Source organism: Varanus komodoensis, unplaced genomic scaffold, assembly GCF_004798865.1.
Source record: "Varanus komodoensis strain SLA01 unplaced genomic scaffold, ASM479886v1 scaffold4, whole genome shotgun sequence".
Lineage (NCBI taxonomy): Eukaryota > Metazoa > Chordata > Lepidosauria > Squamata > Varanidae > Varanus > Varanus komodoensis.
Window position 1 is genome coordinate 8,207,597 of NW_025335941.1, and position 16,683 is coordinate 8,224,279.

General features: G+C 38.0%; 1 protein-coding gene across 3 annotated transcripts in view; it reads left to right on the plus strand.

Annotated features, from left to right (window-relative positions):
* USP9X (ubiquitin specific peptidase 9 X-linked) overlaps positions 1–16,683 on the plus strand; it is a 94,104-nt gene that overhangs the window by 12,761 nt on the left and 64,660 nt on the right. For 2 of the 3 annotated variants that reach the window (XM_044442142.1, XM_044442141.1), the window contains 6 exons: positions 9,517–9,770; positions 11,793–11,938; positions 12,226–12,305; positions 13,873–13,985; positions 14,317–14,535; positions 15,883–15,998. In XM_044442142.1, the coding sequence (XP_044298077.1) occupies positions 9,675–9,770; positions 11,793–11,938; positions 12,226–12,305; positions 13,873–13,985; positions 14,317–14,535; positions 15,883–15,998 (770 nt within the window). In that variant the 5' untranslated portion in view covers positions 9,517–9,674. Of the gene's footprint in view, positions 1–9,516; positions 9,771–11,792; positions 11,939–12,225; positions 12,306–13,872; positions 13,986–14,316; positions 14,536–15,882; positions 15,999–16,683 lie in introns of those variants that run through there. The other variant, XM_044442143.1, reaches the window with a different exon arrangement.

The following is a 16,683-nucleotide window of genomic DNA, read 5'->3' on the forward strand; positions in this document are numbered from 1 at the left end:
GTGATTTCAATTATTTAAATCAGTGAGTCAAATTGTTTTGCTTTTAAATCAATCCACTGTGATAAAGAAGCTTTCTGGGAATACACTTGCCTTGAACAATAGTTTATCCACACAGTTGGCTTATGATTAAACATTATTGCGACGGATGCAGAAAACTTTGAGTTTTACTATTCTCCATCTAGAGGCTTATGAAACATATTCTGCTGTTAAGTCCCCTATAACTATACAAATTGCAGATTTTTAAAGGAAGCCTATCATTAGAAAACATAGTGCTTTCAGATATGCTAGAAACAAGTTTTGATTAAACCAATTAATGGCTACTGTTTATCATATATATGGTTTGTTTAAAATTCTGTTGCAACACATTTCACATTGAATGAATAGGTAAACAGGCATCTTGAATTCTCTTTAACCCTAGAATACATCTTGCGTTCAATAATACCTGGTTGGCTTTTTATAAAGCAACAAATATCTACATTTATGTATAAAGTTAGCAATTATTACATGATTCACAATGCTATCATCTAATGGACCAATATTGGTAAAGTGGTAAATAAATTGGCTTGCATCTTAATGTTAAGCAAGGCTCTCATATTCCATCTAAAAGCTTTCCTGGGAAAGGTTGTATATGATGAAGGGGAAATTGCTTGCCATTGGGGTAGCAGCAGCTTGTTTTTTGAGAAGTGGCATTACATGAAGACTGTACATGTTTACGGGCTGTGTGCATGTCTTTGACATCAAGGGAGCCAAAACCCAGCTGGCTTGGTTCTGATACCAGGTTTATGGACTGGACTCATGTAGCATGGAGATTCCATGCAGGGTGCTTTACTCATAAAGGCCGAGCAATACCTAGAGGTTCCAACCCAATTGGCAGGATTGCCCGCATCTCTGCAGGTATGCACAGATGTTTATGCTCTTTTCAAGAATCTTTTTCCTTGCCCAAGGAGCAAAAGAACTTAGATTGTTCACCTGTCTGAGGAGTAACTAGAAGTTGCTCAGATACAAAGACCAGGACTCAGCGGCACTGAGAGGTTCCATCTCAGTGGCAAAGTTGGCTCAAATTCTTGGGGGTGGAGAGCGGAGTCAGTCCTATTTCTAGGATACCCTGTTGCACGAGCAGCTAGGAATGGTTCCAATCTTTCCCTTGTAACAGGAGCAGCTAGGGATTAGTTCCATCCCTTACCTTGGTGTGGAACTATTTTGAGAGCCAACAGCAAAATACCATCAGCTACATGATTTCTGAGGAATGGGATTTGTGGTAATAAATGACCTCACTGATTTGGAGTTTTTAGTACCAGAGTGCTAAAATGTGTGATTGCAGGATCAGTACCCTAACAGCAGGGGGCTGCAATAGGGGGAAGGGGTAGGAAAGCCTCACCTTTTACTTGCTTAATGTTGCATACATCCTAATCACTTTATGCTTCTGATAAAGAATGGATTTACTTGCAGCTTCCCCTTTTTGAACTGAATAATATGATGGACATTTTTGAAAACTTAATTGCTGAATCAGCAATAATTTTGTGTATGGAAATCTTACAAAATTTATTTGATTTTTAGGATAAAGAAGAGTCTTCAGAATTTTTGACCATGCTGCTAGTCAGAGCAAGCCGTACTGGATTAGGTAGACCAGTGTCTGATTTTGTGTAAGGTAGTTTTGTATGTTCAGATGTGCTTGGTGATGGAAAACACCAAAGCAAAAACCAAGGGAAGCCTTTGGAGTACAAATGAGAAGGATAACCTGTGAACCTGAGTGTTACTGTGGCTTGCTGTTTTATCAAGAAATCATAGTTTTCTATTACATATGAGCTGGACCAGTGCTTTTAACTCTCACAAAATATTACTTGCATGTGTTTTAGCTTAATATCCTCAGTTTTAAATAAGTTTCCATTCCGTACGTGAGTTAGATCAAAAAGCATGCAGCAGGAGATGTCTGCTGCATACAGGAGAAAGGCTGTCCTGTATGTATGCTAGTGTACTCACAACAGATACTGAAATCTAATTATGTTATTTACTTATACAAGAGGTTACACAAACTCTTGTACAGGTGGAAGCATATAAAAACTGCTATAGAAATACTACCTGTTAGAGTACTATGCAAATTTTTGGTGGAAATGTAATGCAAGCACAGGTTTTCCTTACACATGCAGTTATTTGGATTTCCCACGCTGTGAATCTTCTTAGACAGCATCCCCACAACAAACCATACCACCTGTGGGCACCAAATTATATTTCTGTCCCTTGCTCAGGGATTGTTGCGCCATGGAAACCCAGTGAACATAGCTTATGTCAGTGTTAAACTATGCTAAACAGGAAATGTATTCTGAGATACTGTGTTAGGTGAACAGTCCCTGTATTGTGGAGTCATACATTTCCTTGCGTTCCAGGATAAATTTCCTTTTAATTCCTTTTGTGGTGGGAATTTGGTTTTTGCTGCTGTTGCTTCTATGTCAGATACAGTGATAAAGGCAGTATTTCAGTGAAGTATTTGCAACTGATGAAGCCTCCTGTTGAAAGTTATTCTAGTCCAACACATGTTATCAGTTGAAAGTTTTCTACTTTCAGTTTTAAACTAACCATAGTTTTCTATACTGTGTACACTTTGGGAACTTTGGTTTATTTAAATTGTGGTTAGGCAGAGCAACATTTGTTCTTACTTAACAATAGTTTAATGGTTATATTAAGGAACAGAAGGTAGGTTGGAATATACTGGTGAATCTGTGGGTGATTTGTATTAGATTGGCAAGATATTTTGATTTCTAGAACTTAAACAAATGCAAGTAAATTGCAAGTAACAAAATGGCTCATTTATGTTAAATATTATTTAGTGGTCCTGCATATCACATGTATGGGCTCTGTGTGTGGAGCTTTATTCAAGACCTTGTAAAATATGCATGCTTATTATTTTTGAGCTGGTCTTTCTAGAAGCCTGTTGAAAGTTCTTCTGTACTTTGTAATAAAAATTCTGATCTTCAGTAACTTAGTTGTAAGTCTTTACAATACTTGAAACTTTTACAATACTTTAAACAGGTTGTGTCATTCATACATACATACATACATACATATAGAAAGAGAGAGAGAGAGCGCAAGTGAGCAAGCGTACACATGTGCACTTCTGTCAATAATTAATTAGCTCCATCCACTGAGCCACAATTTTGAACCTGGCTTTAGTTGGTACATTTCTGGATTCTAGCAAAAAACACAGAATGTCCCACATATCTGAAGTCTGTGTTGTTGTTGGGTGTTGTCAAGTTGCCTCCAACTTATGGTGACCCTATGAATGAAAATGTCCTATCATGACAGCTCTGTTCAGGTCTTGTAAATTCCAGGTTGTGGCTCCCTTTATGGACTCAATCGATTTGAGTGTGGCGTGGTGGTGAAGAGCATGGGACTGGGACGCAGGCGATCTGGGTTTGAGTCCCCGCTCAGCCATGGAGGCAACTGGGTGACTTTGGGCCAGTCACAGACTCTCAGCCCACCCTACCTCACAGGGTTGTTGTGGGGATAAGATGGAGGAGGAGAATGATGTAAGCTGCCTTGAGCCCTTTGTAGGAAAAAGGCAGGATATAAATCCAAAAATTAAAAAAAAATTAAGTTTGCGTATCCCTGGTTTAAATCAAATCCAGTTCCACAAGATTGCACATTATGGTAAAATGAGATTAGTGTAATAATGAAAGCAGAATATGTTACTCTTCTCCTGAAACTAAGAATAAGAGGGTACAGAGCAAGAGTTAGAAGCTTACATGACACATTGATGAAGCAGAAACCATGGTTTTCCTTAGCTGCACCTTTATTTACAGTAAAATGTTCCTATTTGTGAATTGCTACATGATGTGTATCTAATATGGGCTTGGATATGAGTTAAAGATTAAATGCCAAAAAGCAAGAAGAAGTAGCACTGAAGATTCCATTTTACCAGTAGCCAATATAATAACAAACTCTCTGTTCTATGAAATAAAACTTGTTGCAGAGAGGGCAGAGGGAGCCACCCCTGCTTCTATGCTCCAGTATTGAGTGCAGTGATTAGGGTCAGTTTGCATTTGTTTAAGCACCAGAGATGAATCATGAAATCATTAAGTATAGACAAATTTCCTTTCTTACTCCAGGAGTAAGAAACAGCTGTTGAAATAGTATAAAATGATGAAAAATACTTAGTGTTTCTAGTCACTAAGATTTGTTGTGCTATTGGGATGTCCCAAGATGTGTTCAGTATAGCAGTAATTTTCCAGAAAACTGTATTTCCCTTGATCTGCTTAAGGGAAACTTAGTGTATGCATGATAATTATGTGATGCTGTACATAAAGTAATAGACGTGGCCCAAGGCCTTCTGCTGATTAAAACTTTGAAGTCCTCTGCTTTGGAATCACCCGACACTAAGATGGGCTATTCTTGCATCTAAGAATAAGAAGTTATCACATAAAGAATAATTGCCTCCTTTTTCTTTCCACAAAAGTTCTGTCTATTTGGAAAGCACACCTCATTTTACTTTGACTTATCCATTTGCCAAGACTGACCCAAGAAAAACAGTCTTGAGGTCTGACTTTTAAGATGAGTTGCACTCTGCAGAGGCCTTCCATATGATCAGAGGAAAATAATTCAGGTGCTTGTATGTGCTGTTTAAGGGACTTCCATCCATGGACATGTTTTCAAGACCATAGATTGGTGCTAGCAGTAAGGGGCAGTTGCTTTCTCTCTTTGTCTTCAGAGTGCTCACTGCCTTGCTTTCATATTGCCACCACTGCTTCTGTTTTAATTAGTGAAACAAGACATTTATATGTACTGCCTTTAGTTTCTCTGGTTATACATAGTGATGACATCAATATAGAAAATGGGAAAGTGTTTCCATGGGGAAATACATTTGAATTTCATCTTATTAAATTCCATAGCTTTGAGTAAGTATTTTTTGAAAAGTCCAAAAAGTATTTTTACTTGGACAGGCCTTTGGACTATAGCCTGCTTGGGATATGTTCTGCAGTTTACTTTTTGGTAGTAACTATTTTTTTGTGTTAGTAGGGGTTTTTTTGATGTTTTGACCTTATGTATTTATTACTAGCAGACTGATCCAGCTTTCTATGAACAACCCTTAGTTTAATATTGAAAAGTTTTCAAGCAAAGTTACAAAGGTGTTGGTGTTAGTGACACAGGCTGAGCCCACCCTGTCTGAGTGAAGACACACCATGCTGGTGCAATTCACAGCTCCCAAGGAAGTGGTCTGTCCAAACAATTTCCAGAGGGGGCACTGTCCTGTAGCATGGGGAAGAGATATCTGTGTAACTGCACCCATTGAACTGTTCCCTTCTGGCTTCAAATCGGATCTGCTACAGAGCTGTGTGGTGTTTAAGAAAGTGTGCCATATAGTGACTGGATATGATACTGCAGATTTCCAGCACACAGACACATTTTACTTAACATTAGTGTTGGGATGAATTGGTCCCTCCAGAATGTCTCATGCTCAGCCCAGTCCTGCAAATGCTAGCAGAGCCCCATTTGTATAACTGGCAAGCTTCCCCAGCTGCCATTCCTGGCAGCCACCCTTCTTCTGCACTTACTGCACTTGTGCTGCCAGCAATGGGGTATGTGGAAAAGGGATGCAGTGAGCAGTTGTGCCCAGTAGCCAACCTTCTTTCCCACTCATGGCTGCTGGGGACAGAAGCAGACAGGGTGGATAAAAATCAATGATTATTTTTATTAAATTGAAATTTTTGATTTAAATTGGATTTTTAAAATAAAATGCTTTGTGAGGAAAAATCTAAAGATAAGTTACTGCTTACGATATTTTATAGACCAAAGGTTAATCATCATGAAATAAGGATTAATTTTAATTATGTCGCATGAGACTGTATATTCATACAATGTTTAAATTTGGTAAATGAATTCAATTAATCCATTCACAGTGTCACGTTCTTGCAGAGGCTTCTGTAAGAGTATTGAGCAATTTTTCTATCTAAAAGATATCACATATGAGTTGGTGCAGTAGAATGGGACTACTGGCATAGCACACGGGGCTCAGTTCCTGGTCAGTGCCCCATGAACCCTGTGTGTGCTTGCCAGGAAGTTGGACTCTAAGCCACCGCTAAGAGGACTGGAATCTGGGAAGCCGAAACAAAGGAATCCAGCAGATTTTCCATATGGAACAGATGCCTCACACATCTCCAATTAATACATTTTAAAAATAACTGAGGTGCACCTTCTTCAGTTCCCCTTAGTACACATGCCACTTTTCAGGATTCTGAATTGCATGGACTTGGTGCTTGAACATTAATGTGGTTCTTTGGAATTTTAAAAAGAAACAATGTGTTTTAAATGTAACATTGAAATAAATTTAAAGCTTTACTTAGAAATTGTTTTAATTTCAACACTTGGAAGCAGTGAAATGGTTGAAACTCTTAACTTGGATTGTTAGCACACCTGAAGACCTATGTGTTCAGTAAAGATAGTCTCTAACTATACTAATGTTTAAAGTTTGAATTTGCCTGATTTGGCTTTTTCCTTTCCTTATTTGGATGTGGTCTGTCTTTAATTCTCATGATATTTAATGCTGCCTCCAGGAATTTTAATTCCAGGCTTATTAATCAACCTCCCACAGTATTATACCCAAATTGTGAGGCTCCTTCATTGGACTATGTGGTCCTGAGGATGAGACACTGATAAACAGCCTATGATGCTGAGTTAACAATGAATAAAATAAAACTTTATTTGTACAAGAAGTGCATTGGTCTCAATATGTTTTGTAACATATTTTCTTAGAAAATAAAACAGTGTATAATAACTACTTCTGACTGAGATATATCACTCTTTGTCTTCACAAAAGCTCCTCACACAGATCACCCTTTCTCTCCTGCACTCAGGTTTCTGTTAATTTCTGTCTCTCACACCCTTAAAGTACCTGGAAACATTAGGTTTTGTCTCTCTTTAGTCATTAATATGCTCTCTAAGTATTCTACTTACTTCTCTTTGTCCTTAGGAATCCTAAATACCTTCCACAGAACTAATTAGGATTTTAAAGAGATGACTGCCTGCTCAAATTCTGGAGAATTCTCTCTCTCTCTCTCTCTCCCTCCCTCCCTCCCTCCCTCCCTCCCTCTCTCTCTCTCTCTCTCTCTCAGACTTCCAAATTCTGTCCATACACTTTCAGTTCCCAAGCAATCCTCACTCCCTCATCTCCCTCTTTTAGCAGCCTTGCCCTTCTGAAACATACCAACATTTAAAGTTACACAGTCTCATAACACTTTAAATCATTACAACTACCCTCACTCATTAAGTGTATTCTGATGGGAATAGTAACTCTGAAGGATTGAGTTCATACCTATGGACTGGTTGTTTTGCATTAGTCCACAGTATGTGTGTCTTTAACTGCTTTATACTTGTTGTTAGTCGCGAAGTTGTGTCCGACCCATTGCAACCCCATGGACAACATTCCGCCAGGCCTTCCTGTCCTCCATCATCCCCCGGAGTCCTCTTAAGCTCACGCTGACTGCTTCAGTGACTCCATCTAGCCACCTCATTCTCGGTGGTCCCCTTCTTCTTTTGCCATCAATTGTTCCCAGCATTAGGCTCTTCTCCAGGGATTCCTTCCTTCTCATTAGGTGGCCAAAGTATTTGAGTTTCATCTTCAGGATCTGGCCTTCTAAAGAGCAGTCAGGGTTGATCTCCTCTAGGACTGACCGGTTTGATCGCCTTGCTGTCCAAGGGACTTGCAGGAGTCTCCACCAGCACAATTCAAAGGCCTCAATTCTTCGGCGCTCAGCCTTCCTTATGGTCCAACTTTCGTAGCAATATATTGCAACTGGGAAGACCATAGCAGATACTAGGTAGTCACATTTTTAGAGGCACTCAGGGTATTCCTTTTTATATAACACCTGCCCCAACTAGGAAGGACGTAGTAGCAGCAGGAAGCTATGAGCTGTTATTTTAGCTTTTGCATGGTCCTCTGAAGGGAAAATACAGGCAGGCGGTCTATGCTGACAGCTGCTTTGAATACTCAAGGCACAGCTTGTTGTATCGTCTGAGCCCAAGCACTGTATGTTATGTGAGGTTTAAACAGCCCTCACATAACCCAACAAGCAACCCTCACATATTGTAGAATCCCCACATTCACACGGCGTGAGAAGATGTGGCTTGAGTAATGAAAAGCAGCCTAGCATGCATTGCAGCTCACTGGCTTAAACAAACCGTGGTGGGTAATATTTACCATGCAAATAGGATCTATAGTTCAGGCAAATCTAGAAAACTGTAAATGGTAGCTCAAAGCTAAGGGTTACAATATGCTGATGCTGGGCTTTATTAATTAAATGTAGTTGTGGAACTAAAAGACAAGTTGGACAAGATTTGTTCATTGTTAAACACAAGTGATTCCATACTATAAAATTAACGAGGTTGCAGACACAGGTATATTATTCAGATGTTTGGTGGTTGTCATCCTGCAGTTGCTGTTGATTAATTGTAATTCTTTTATACCATGTTATATTTATTTGGTGACTTACCCAAAAGTACTAGTTCTTGTAGTACTTTTAAAATGGTAAACTGAATTAAGAAGGCAGTTCTTCTTAATTCCAATGGCGAGTTTCATTAGTAAGCATTTTTGTTCACAAGCATGCTTTAGTTAAAGAGAGATAATTGTACACCAGGTTGGTGTGTGCTGGATTGCAGATTTTTAATATTGGTATTGGTACTGTTTCAGTGATCCATCTAGAGCTATGATTTCCTTATTGTACTGTCAGACTGAACAAGTGAATAACCCAGTTTATATGTCAGAAGTATGAACTGAACAACCCATACTAATTAGTGGGCACACTGGAAGTGAGTGTGCTGTCTCCCAAGAGCTCATACTTTAATCTTACGTGCATATATATCAGATTGTCATTAGAACACACATCCTCAGTCATTCTATTGTCAAAATCCTAGCTATAGAGCTTTTACATAATTCACTTGTGTATCATTTGAAATACACAGTTTGAGTGAAGACACTCCTGGTAACAATGGCCATGGTTTAGCTTTTCAGATGTACCATGGTGGCACAATATTTTTATTTATTTATTTACATGAATTTATAGGCCACCGATAATTGCTGAGGCCTCCCTAGATGATTTACAATGCATAAAACATATTAACAGAATACAACAATTAAAACCAATTAAAACATAATGAATTAAACATCTATAAAAGCAATTAAAAAGGGCCACAGCATGCAGGCTAAATATCCTTTTCTTTGTATATAATGCTGCTGATAGAGTTCCAAAGTGCTTTCTTGAAGGCTGAAGGCAGTTTGCTATCCCGAGAGAAGTGAAAGGTGAATATGGAGTCGCAAGAATGATCCCTCATGAAATAAGTTCCATTAGCCTCATAGTTTAACCTCTAGAGGGCTAAGTTGCCTAAACTGTGTGATTCTGTGGATTTATGGATGTGAATGTACTAGGACTGTATGACTCTTTTCATGTTCAAGTCAAAGTTTAGGATTTTTATTATTAATAATAGTAATTTAAAACAAAATCAGTGTGATACTTGATATGTCTTTTTCAGGTTATGCAATGGTCTCTGCAAGATGGCTTGTTCTTGAGTTGGAGCTTTTTAAAACAGACATATGCTGGTACTTCAACTTTATTAAGCGGACTATAAGTTTTTCTCTCTCAACAACTACATAAGCAGACAAGATTGCAAAAATCTGCCCTGTTTCGAGTATGACAGCCACGACCCGTGGCTCTCCAGTAGGAGGGAATGACAGCCAGGGCCAGGCTCCTGATGGACAGTCCCAGCCTCCTCTGCAGCAGAATCAGGTATGCTGTGTTATCATACTGATGCCAGCAAGAACAAGGAAATTGTGAATCCCTACTCATAGTTCTTTCAATAGGTTTATTAGAATAGAAGTTCAGTTAATAGAACCATTGCTGAAATTGAAGTGAAATGCTGTTAAAACATGTCTCCATAGTTAAGGTCTTCGTGGTTACTCTCATAACATCTAGGCACAGCTATTTGTAACCAAAAACATTTTAAAACATCAAGGAAATCAGCTTTTAAATGTTTTTCTCCTGTATATAGATGTATGTATTTATACTGGTTCCAGCAAAAAATTGGAAATTTGTACAATAGTAGTTCTTTCAGTATGTTTACTAGAATACAAATACAGTTGTAAAATCTCTGTTGAAGTGCAATGAGCTTGTTGTTAAACCATATCTATGTATTTTAGTATGCAAAATATTATATGTGTGTTTGTACACAGATAGGTTCTTACTTGCTCTCAGTAATCATATACTACAATTATGTATATGCCTCAAGTGCAGATACCTACATGTACAGTGCCTTAAATTGTTTCTTTTTTACACTGCCCTAGGGAGAGTTGTTTGTAACCCTCCAGTTGTTTTGGCCTACAGTTCCCATGATTCTTCACCATTGGCTATGCTGGTTAGGGTTGTTGGGAGCTGTAAGCCAAAACCTTTGGTGAGCCACACTTTGCCCACCCCTGCAATACATTAATACTTGTATTACAAGTATTATTTGGCCTTCTGGTGGAGGAAAATCATACCATTGCTTACTTGTATAAAACAGGCTGAAATGTTTCAAGATTAGATTGGGACCTCAAATAGTAACTCAAAAATATGCAATCCAGCACTTAAGATTTGGTAGTTATTGTACACAAATGAACAAAATTGGTTTTACATTATGTGTCACCCACTTACACTACTTGTATGCATATTAAAAGAGTAGCTTGGTGCACTTCAGTTTTGCTAAATAAAAAAAGATAACTGGATCAGTGTCCTGCTGATTTAGCTTCACTTTAGAGCCTCCAGTGGAAGCAGTCTCTCCTATCACTTAACTGATTTTTTTTTACTACACTGACATGTTAAAGTAATGAAAGAGAGAATAATATTTAAGAACTTGCCACATGGATTAACATTATGCTCCTGTCCTAAGCAAATAGATTTGTGTATCTGTATCCATGAGGGCTTGTTACCTGAACTAGTAGCAATTTAAGTTTGGATTTTGTACTAGCTTGTGAAAGTGTTGTTCCCCCAAGTTGTGGGAAGATTATTAAAATGTTACAGACTGAAGTTCTTTAAAAATCAAAACAGTAGCCTAAGGATCTAAAGACTATGGTAAATATAAAAACAATTCACCTACATTAAAGCAATATAAACCTTGTCAGGAATCATTGATGCAACTAGGAACAGAAACTTTCCCCTGTTGCTGCTTTTACTTTGGAGCATACTCACAATACAAACTGCTTGTTCAATTGTCAGATTAGTTTTGACAGACCCCGAGCTTTATAGAAAGTTTCCAGTATGGTAGATAGCACCTGTGCTATTTCATGTGTTAGATTATGCAGGGGCCTTAAACTGTTCACACTTTTTAATCGTAAGAGTTAAGACCGAGAAGTAGGGACCATGTTAAAGCCTCTGATTACTTTGATTTCAGAAGAAGTTTAGAGAAGTGGCATTAAAACTAGTATTCTGCAAGGAATACAAAATTAAAATTATACAAACCTAGAATAAATAGATAAAATGAGAGACATATGAAATGTTTTGTGTTGCATTGGGATTGGGGAGAAAGAGAAGTGCATCTTTGAAAAGGGGTATGGGGAACAAAAAGCAGATCTACCCTTGAAGGTCATTAGAAACAGGAAAACATCATTCTTTCATTAAAAAAGCTGGGTAAACTATCAGATCTTTTACATACGGAAATAGGATATATTAGTGGGAAATACTAGTTTGGTTTAAGTGCATGTAGCATTGCTAGTTCAACAGTTAAGAAATAATTATTGGATTTGAATGGTTCATTTAATTATGTAATTTCTGATTCAGACTTCCTCACCTGATTCTTCAAATGAGAATTCCCCAGCTACCCCCCCTGATGAGCAGGGTCAAGGTGATGCTCCACCACAACTTGAAGATGAAGAGCCTGCATTTCCACACACTGACTTGGCCAAATTGGATGACATGATTAACAGGTAATTACTTGAAAGGTCTTTCGCACTTTTCTGATTATAACAAGTTATAACTTTAAGCTGTTCAATTAATGTCTCTTGGCATTCTGAGATGCCTTATTTTAGGATTTAAAAAACTAAAATATGAAATGCTTAGCACACAAAGGACTGTGAAGAAATAAGTTTCCCAGATGTTCCTTATGCAGAGTTCTAATTTGTGGCTTATACTTTTCAGGTGTAAGGTGAAACTTATAAGCAAAGTTCAGATTTTGTGTAAAATTGAAATACTGTATTCTGATCTTTTTCTTTAGACCTCGATGGGTTGTTCCTGTATTGCCTAAAGGAGAGTTAGAAGTTCTTCTTGAAGCTGCTATTGAGCTTAGTAAAAAAGGTAAGTTGAAAAATGAAACTTAAGAGAATAAAGCACATGGAGAAAAAAAGCACATGGTTTGATTCAGCTTTATCACCTATTGACTAGGTTCACACAACATGAAAACCCATATTCAGGATTGAGTTCGGGTTGCTATTAAACTGTATGTTGTTGCATTCTATGTGAGCAGATCACTCCCTTTGTGGGATAATCCTCTAGAGTTCTCGGGTTGGGGGGGGGGGGAACTGATTTTTTTCAGTTTCATCTAACTTTCCCACTTACTCCTCAGATTCCAGCTGTCCTGGAAAGTAGAAAAGCATGAGTTCCATCCCTGCTCTATAGGAATACAGATTTTTGGCAGCTTGTTCTCAAAATCCCAACCACTTTGCAAGGGGTTTCATGACAGGGTGAAGCATTTTTCCCCCCCAAGGGGAGGTATGAGTGCATAGGTCTCTGTCAAAAAAAATGGGTATCCATCTTAAAGCAACCCTTTCATGAGGAACCAAAATTTTGACAACTAGCTGACAAACTTTTGTGGTCTTATAAAAGACTTGGTTTGTACCTTTCTACTTTCTTGAGATCCTAGAGCCTCATGAAAGGGTGGAAAAATGTGAGGAATCTGCCCAGAATCAGGTCCAGCTCCCTTAGAAATGATCAAATCTCCACCCTCTTTTGTGAGCAAATATCCCTTCTGGTTTTGCTTTCACTTGAGAGCTCACATTTCAGCGGCTGTTAAGAGACAGCAAAGTGAAAAACTCTTTACAATCTTTAACAGCAACATTTCTCCCTAACACCAGCCAATCCCTGAGTGATGCTTGCCATTTTGGATCCATGCAAATGCAACTGAAAAAAGTTAAATGAAAAAAAATGAAATACATTTTTTGTACTGAAAAGGGGAAGGTTGTTGCTTGTGGTGTTACTTGGGCACTTTGAGGTGCCTGTCAAGTCAAAGATTACCAAAAATGATCTCTTGATGGGGCGAGTGGTAGGAATCATGGGGGGGTGGGGTCACCTGGATCATTCCACTTGGATCATTCCACTATGTCACTTGGCATGAGTTAGCTGACACTGTTAGTGTCCTAGTTGAAGTCAGTAAGTGTGACAGGGGGGTTTACTGCTCTTTCTAAGTAGGTTACTTCTCACAACCACAGAGGGATCAGTCACCTGAGTATGACACAACAACCCAACTTGAATCCAACAACCTCTAATATCAGCTATGAGTTGTAGAGGTGGCTTGTTGGCTGTGAACAGGCTATGCTGTATGAAGCCATCTAGTTTCATGTAACACAACTGCCCACCTATCACCCATGATGGGTGGTTGCATCCTGCAAACTGAGTCAAGAGCTGCAGTTTTCGGAGTTATTTGTAGCTATCCTGAATGATAGAAATATTCACAGAAAAATCAACCACAGGAATTGGCTTATAATGTTTGCAATGCAGCTAAGGTATAATACATCCTTACAGCTTAGTTCCTAGTGCATTGGGAAACTGCTTTTCAAAACCAAATAGTGAATGCTTTTCTGTGTGTGGCATGCTGTGACAGATTTTCCATGGCAACCTAATTAATTTACTGATTTTTTTCACACAGGTCTTGATGTTAAAAGTGAAGCATGTCAGCGATTTTTTCGAGATGGGCTAACAATCTCTTTCACAAAAATCCTTACAGATGAAGCAGTGAGTGGTTGGAAATTTGAGATTCATGTAAGTTTTCATTAGCTTCCTGTTCATGTAATTATCTGATATCAGCAATCTTAGTATGTTCAAAACAAATTTTATTGCCTGTGACTCCTGGAAAAACTGACTCCTTACTCATTTATGGTGAAGTTCTTACTGTCTATTCTTAAATGATTTTAAAGAAATAAATTTATTTATTTAAAACATTTCTATGCCGCCCCATTGCAACAAAGCCTCAGGGCGGCTCACAAACAACAACAACAAACAAATGTTTTAATGATGTTCTTTACTGTAAAAAGCTGTTTTAAGTTGGGATTTCAGTATCAACCAAAACTATTGAACTATTTTTTCTTAACAGAGATGTATCATTAACAACACCCACCGCCTAGTTGAACTCTGCGTAGCAAAGCTAGCCCAAGATTGGTTTCCCCTTCTTGAACTACTTGCAATGGCCTTAAATCCTCATTGCAAATTTCATCTTTATAATGGTACACGTCCCTCTGAAACTGTCCCTGCTGGAGTTCAGCTGGCTGAAGATGAACTTTATGCACGTCCCCCAGACCCAAGGTCACCCAAGGTGTGTTGGTTGAAATTTTGAACTCTGCATCTTTGAACATCCTCATGTTAACACCTCTGGACAGCAGCTTCCAGGAGTTTTGGGTTGACTTTTCAGTGTTGGCTAATGTAGAAATAGAGAAAATCAGTGAAGCAGAAACAGCTTTTATTCATTATTAGTACAATATGTGTTTAGTCATAAAGACATTAGCGCTTACTAAACCTTTTGCTACAGCCTGCATTGTGGCTAGTCAGAAAACTATGCAAGGCAGCACCAAAATACATTTTGAATCTCTGATACCTGTGCAACCTTCGACACTTTCTCCATGTTACAGTTTGGTAACACATCTTCCCTCTACATTGTAAATATGAACTTTCTGCACATCCAGTATCATGTTATAGTGCTTGAGGGCAGAACACTTCAGCCTATGCTGCTATTTTGTTTTAGCTATTCCCAGTGAAATTCACTTGGCTAACTTTATAAAATTACAGCATTGGAACCTGATCATTTTGTTTGCATGCATTTCTGGAATATCCGTAGTTTGAATCAAAATTCATCTTTAAGGAACCAGAGCAAAAGATGTCTGTGGAGTGTTCAGAGACTGATGCATAAGTAACACTTAGCAATCTTCAGCTTTTGGTTGATGGAGTGAGTCATAAGATTGACCATCCTCACCATTCTTTTCTTAGATAAATTTTATTCATTCTTCTCCCATCAGCCTTAATCAGCTTCATTTGTTAGGTCTTCACTGAAATTAGCTTTGACCAGTTCTAACTCTGGTTAATACTGAGGTTAACTCTGGTTCTCGCTCATCCAGAATTTGAAGTTGGTTGAAAATCCTGGGTAAAAGTAAAACCTGAATATCATTAACAGTTATTAATGCAACTGCAAGTGCACAGCTCTACCAGTCCCACAAGTTAGAATTCACAACATTCATATATTTTGAATTTGTTGTAATGTACACATTTCTATGTTTGCTATAAAACCTTCTTCTAGAGAGTCTTGCAGGGTAGGAGCTCAAATTGTATGGTGGGAAGCTTCAAGGGAGCCTCTTTTGTTCTCTGCATATGAAATCATTATTGCACAGTTACATTCTTCCCTTCTGGCTTCTGACATAAAAGGAAATATTCATTTTGTCTCAAGATAGTAATATTATTTTCTAAAACTCTAAGTTCCTGGTACATAGCTCTTCAAAACATAAACTAATTGAAAAGTTAAAGGATAGTAGTAAGAACATGTAAGAGAACTATCATGGTTAAAAGGTTCTAATTCCAAGCAAAAATATATAGAGGGTTTGTGGGTTTTTTTGCAACATAAATATGTTTGGTAGTAGAAATTACTTGTAAAGCAGGAAAAATTGTTTTACAGGGTTGGCTAGTAGATCTCATCAACAAGTTTGGCACATTAAATGGGTTTCAAATCCTACATGATCGTTTTATGAGTGGATCAGCACTGAATGTTCAGATTATTGCAGCTCTCATCAAGTAAGTTCTTTTTCTAAGGCTGTATTTGGGACATGTCAACTGAATAAGCAACAAATTCCTCAGGTTAATTCAAGCATCTTTTTTAGGATGGACTTTGGCACAGGTGCAATTTTATGTATGTATATTTGCCCTCTTTTCAAAATGTGTAGAAAACTTCAGTTTTTGTCCAGTCTTGAATTTTTTCAACTTCTAAGAAAGTGAAAGTAGGTGTCTTCATTCAGATAATGGGTTGTTTCCAGTAGTGGCTTTGAATGAGTGTGGAGTGCTTTCACACAAGTAAAGGCATCTAATTTTTGGTGATTACTGCTGCCTGTTAGAGTCATCTGTCCCATATCCCATTCTGCTTCTCATCTCTTGAGAGCAGCTTTTAACAAAGGGGGACCTAAGTGAGTAGATGGAAGATCATTAAAAGTTAGATGCTACAATGTGCTAAAGACCAAAACATTATCTCCTAATAGAAGCCACCACTAGCTAAAATCCAAATTTTTTAATGTTCATGAAAAGGAAACAAAACAGAGCAGGTATCATTTTGGTGAGCTTTAAGTCCAAATACTAGCTTCAGAGGTCTTCTAGTTTCTTAATAGTACATGCTAATGCCAACTTTTATCATTATTGAAAAGTGTAATTCAGTTATTGTGGTGAGATTAACTTATTGATTAAATCTGACAACTTGCAACATCGGTTT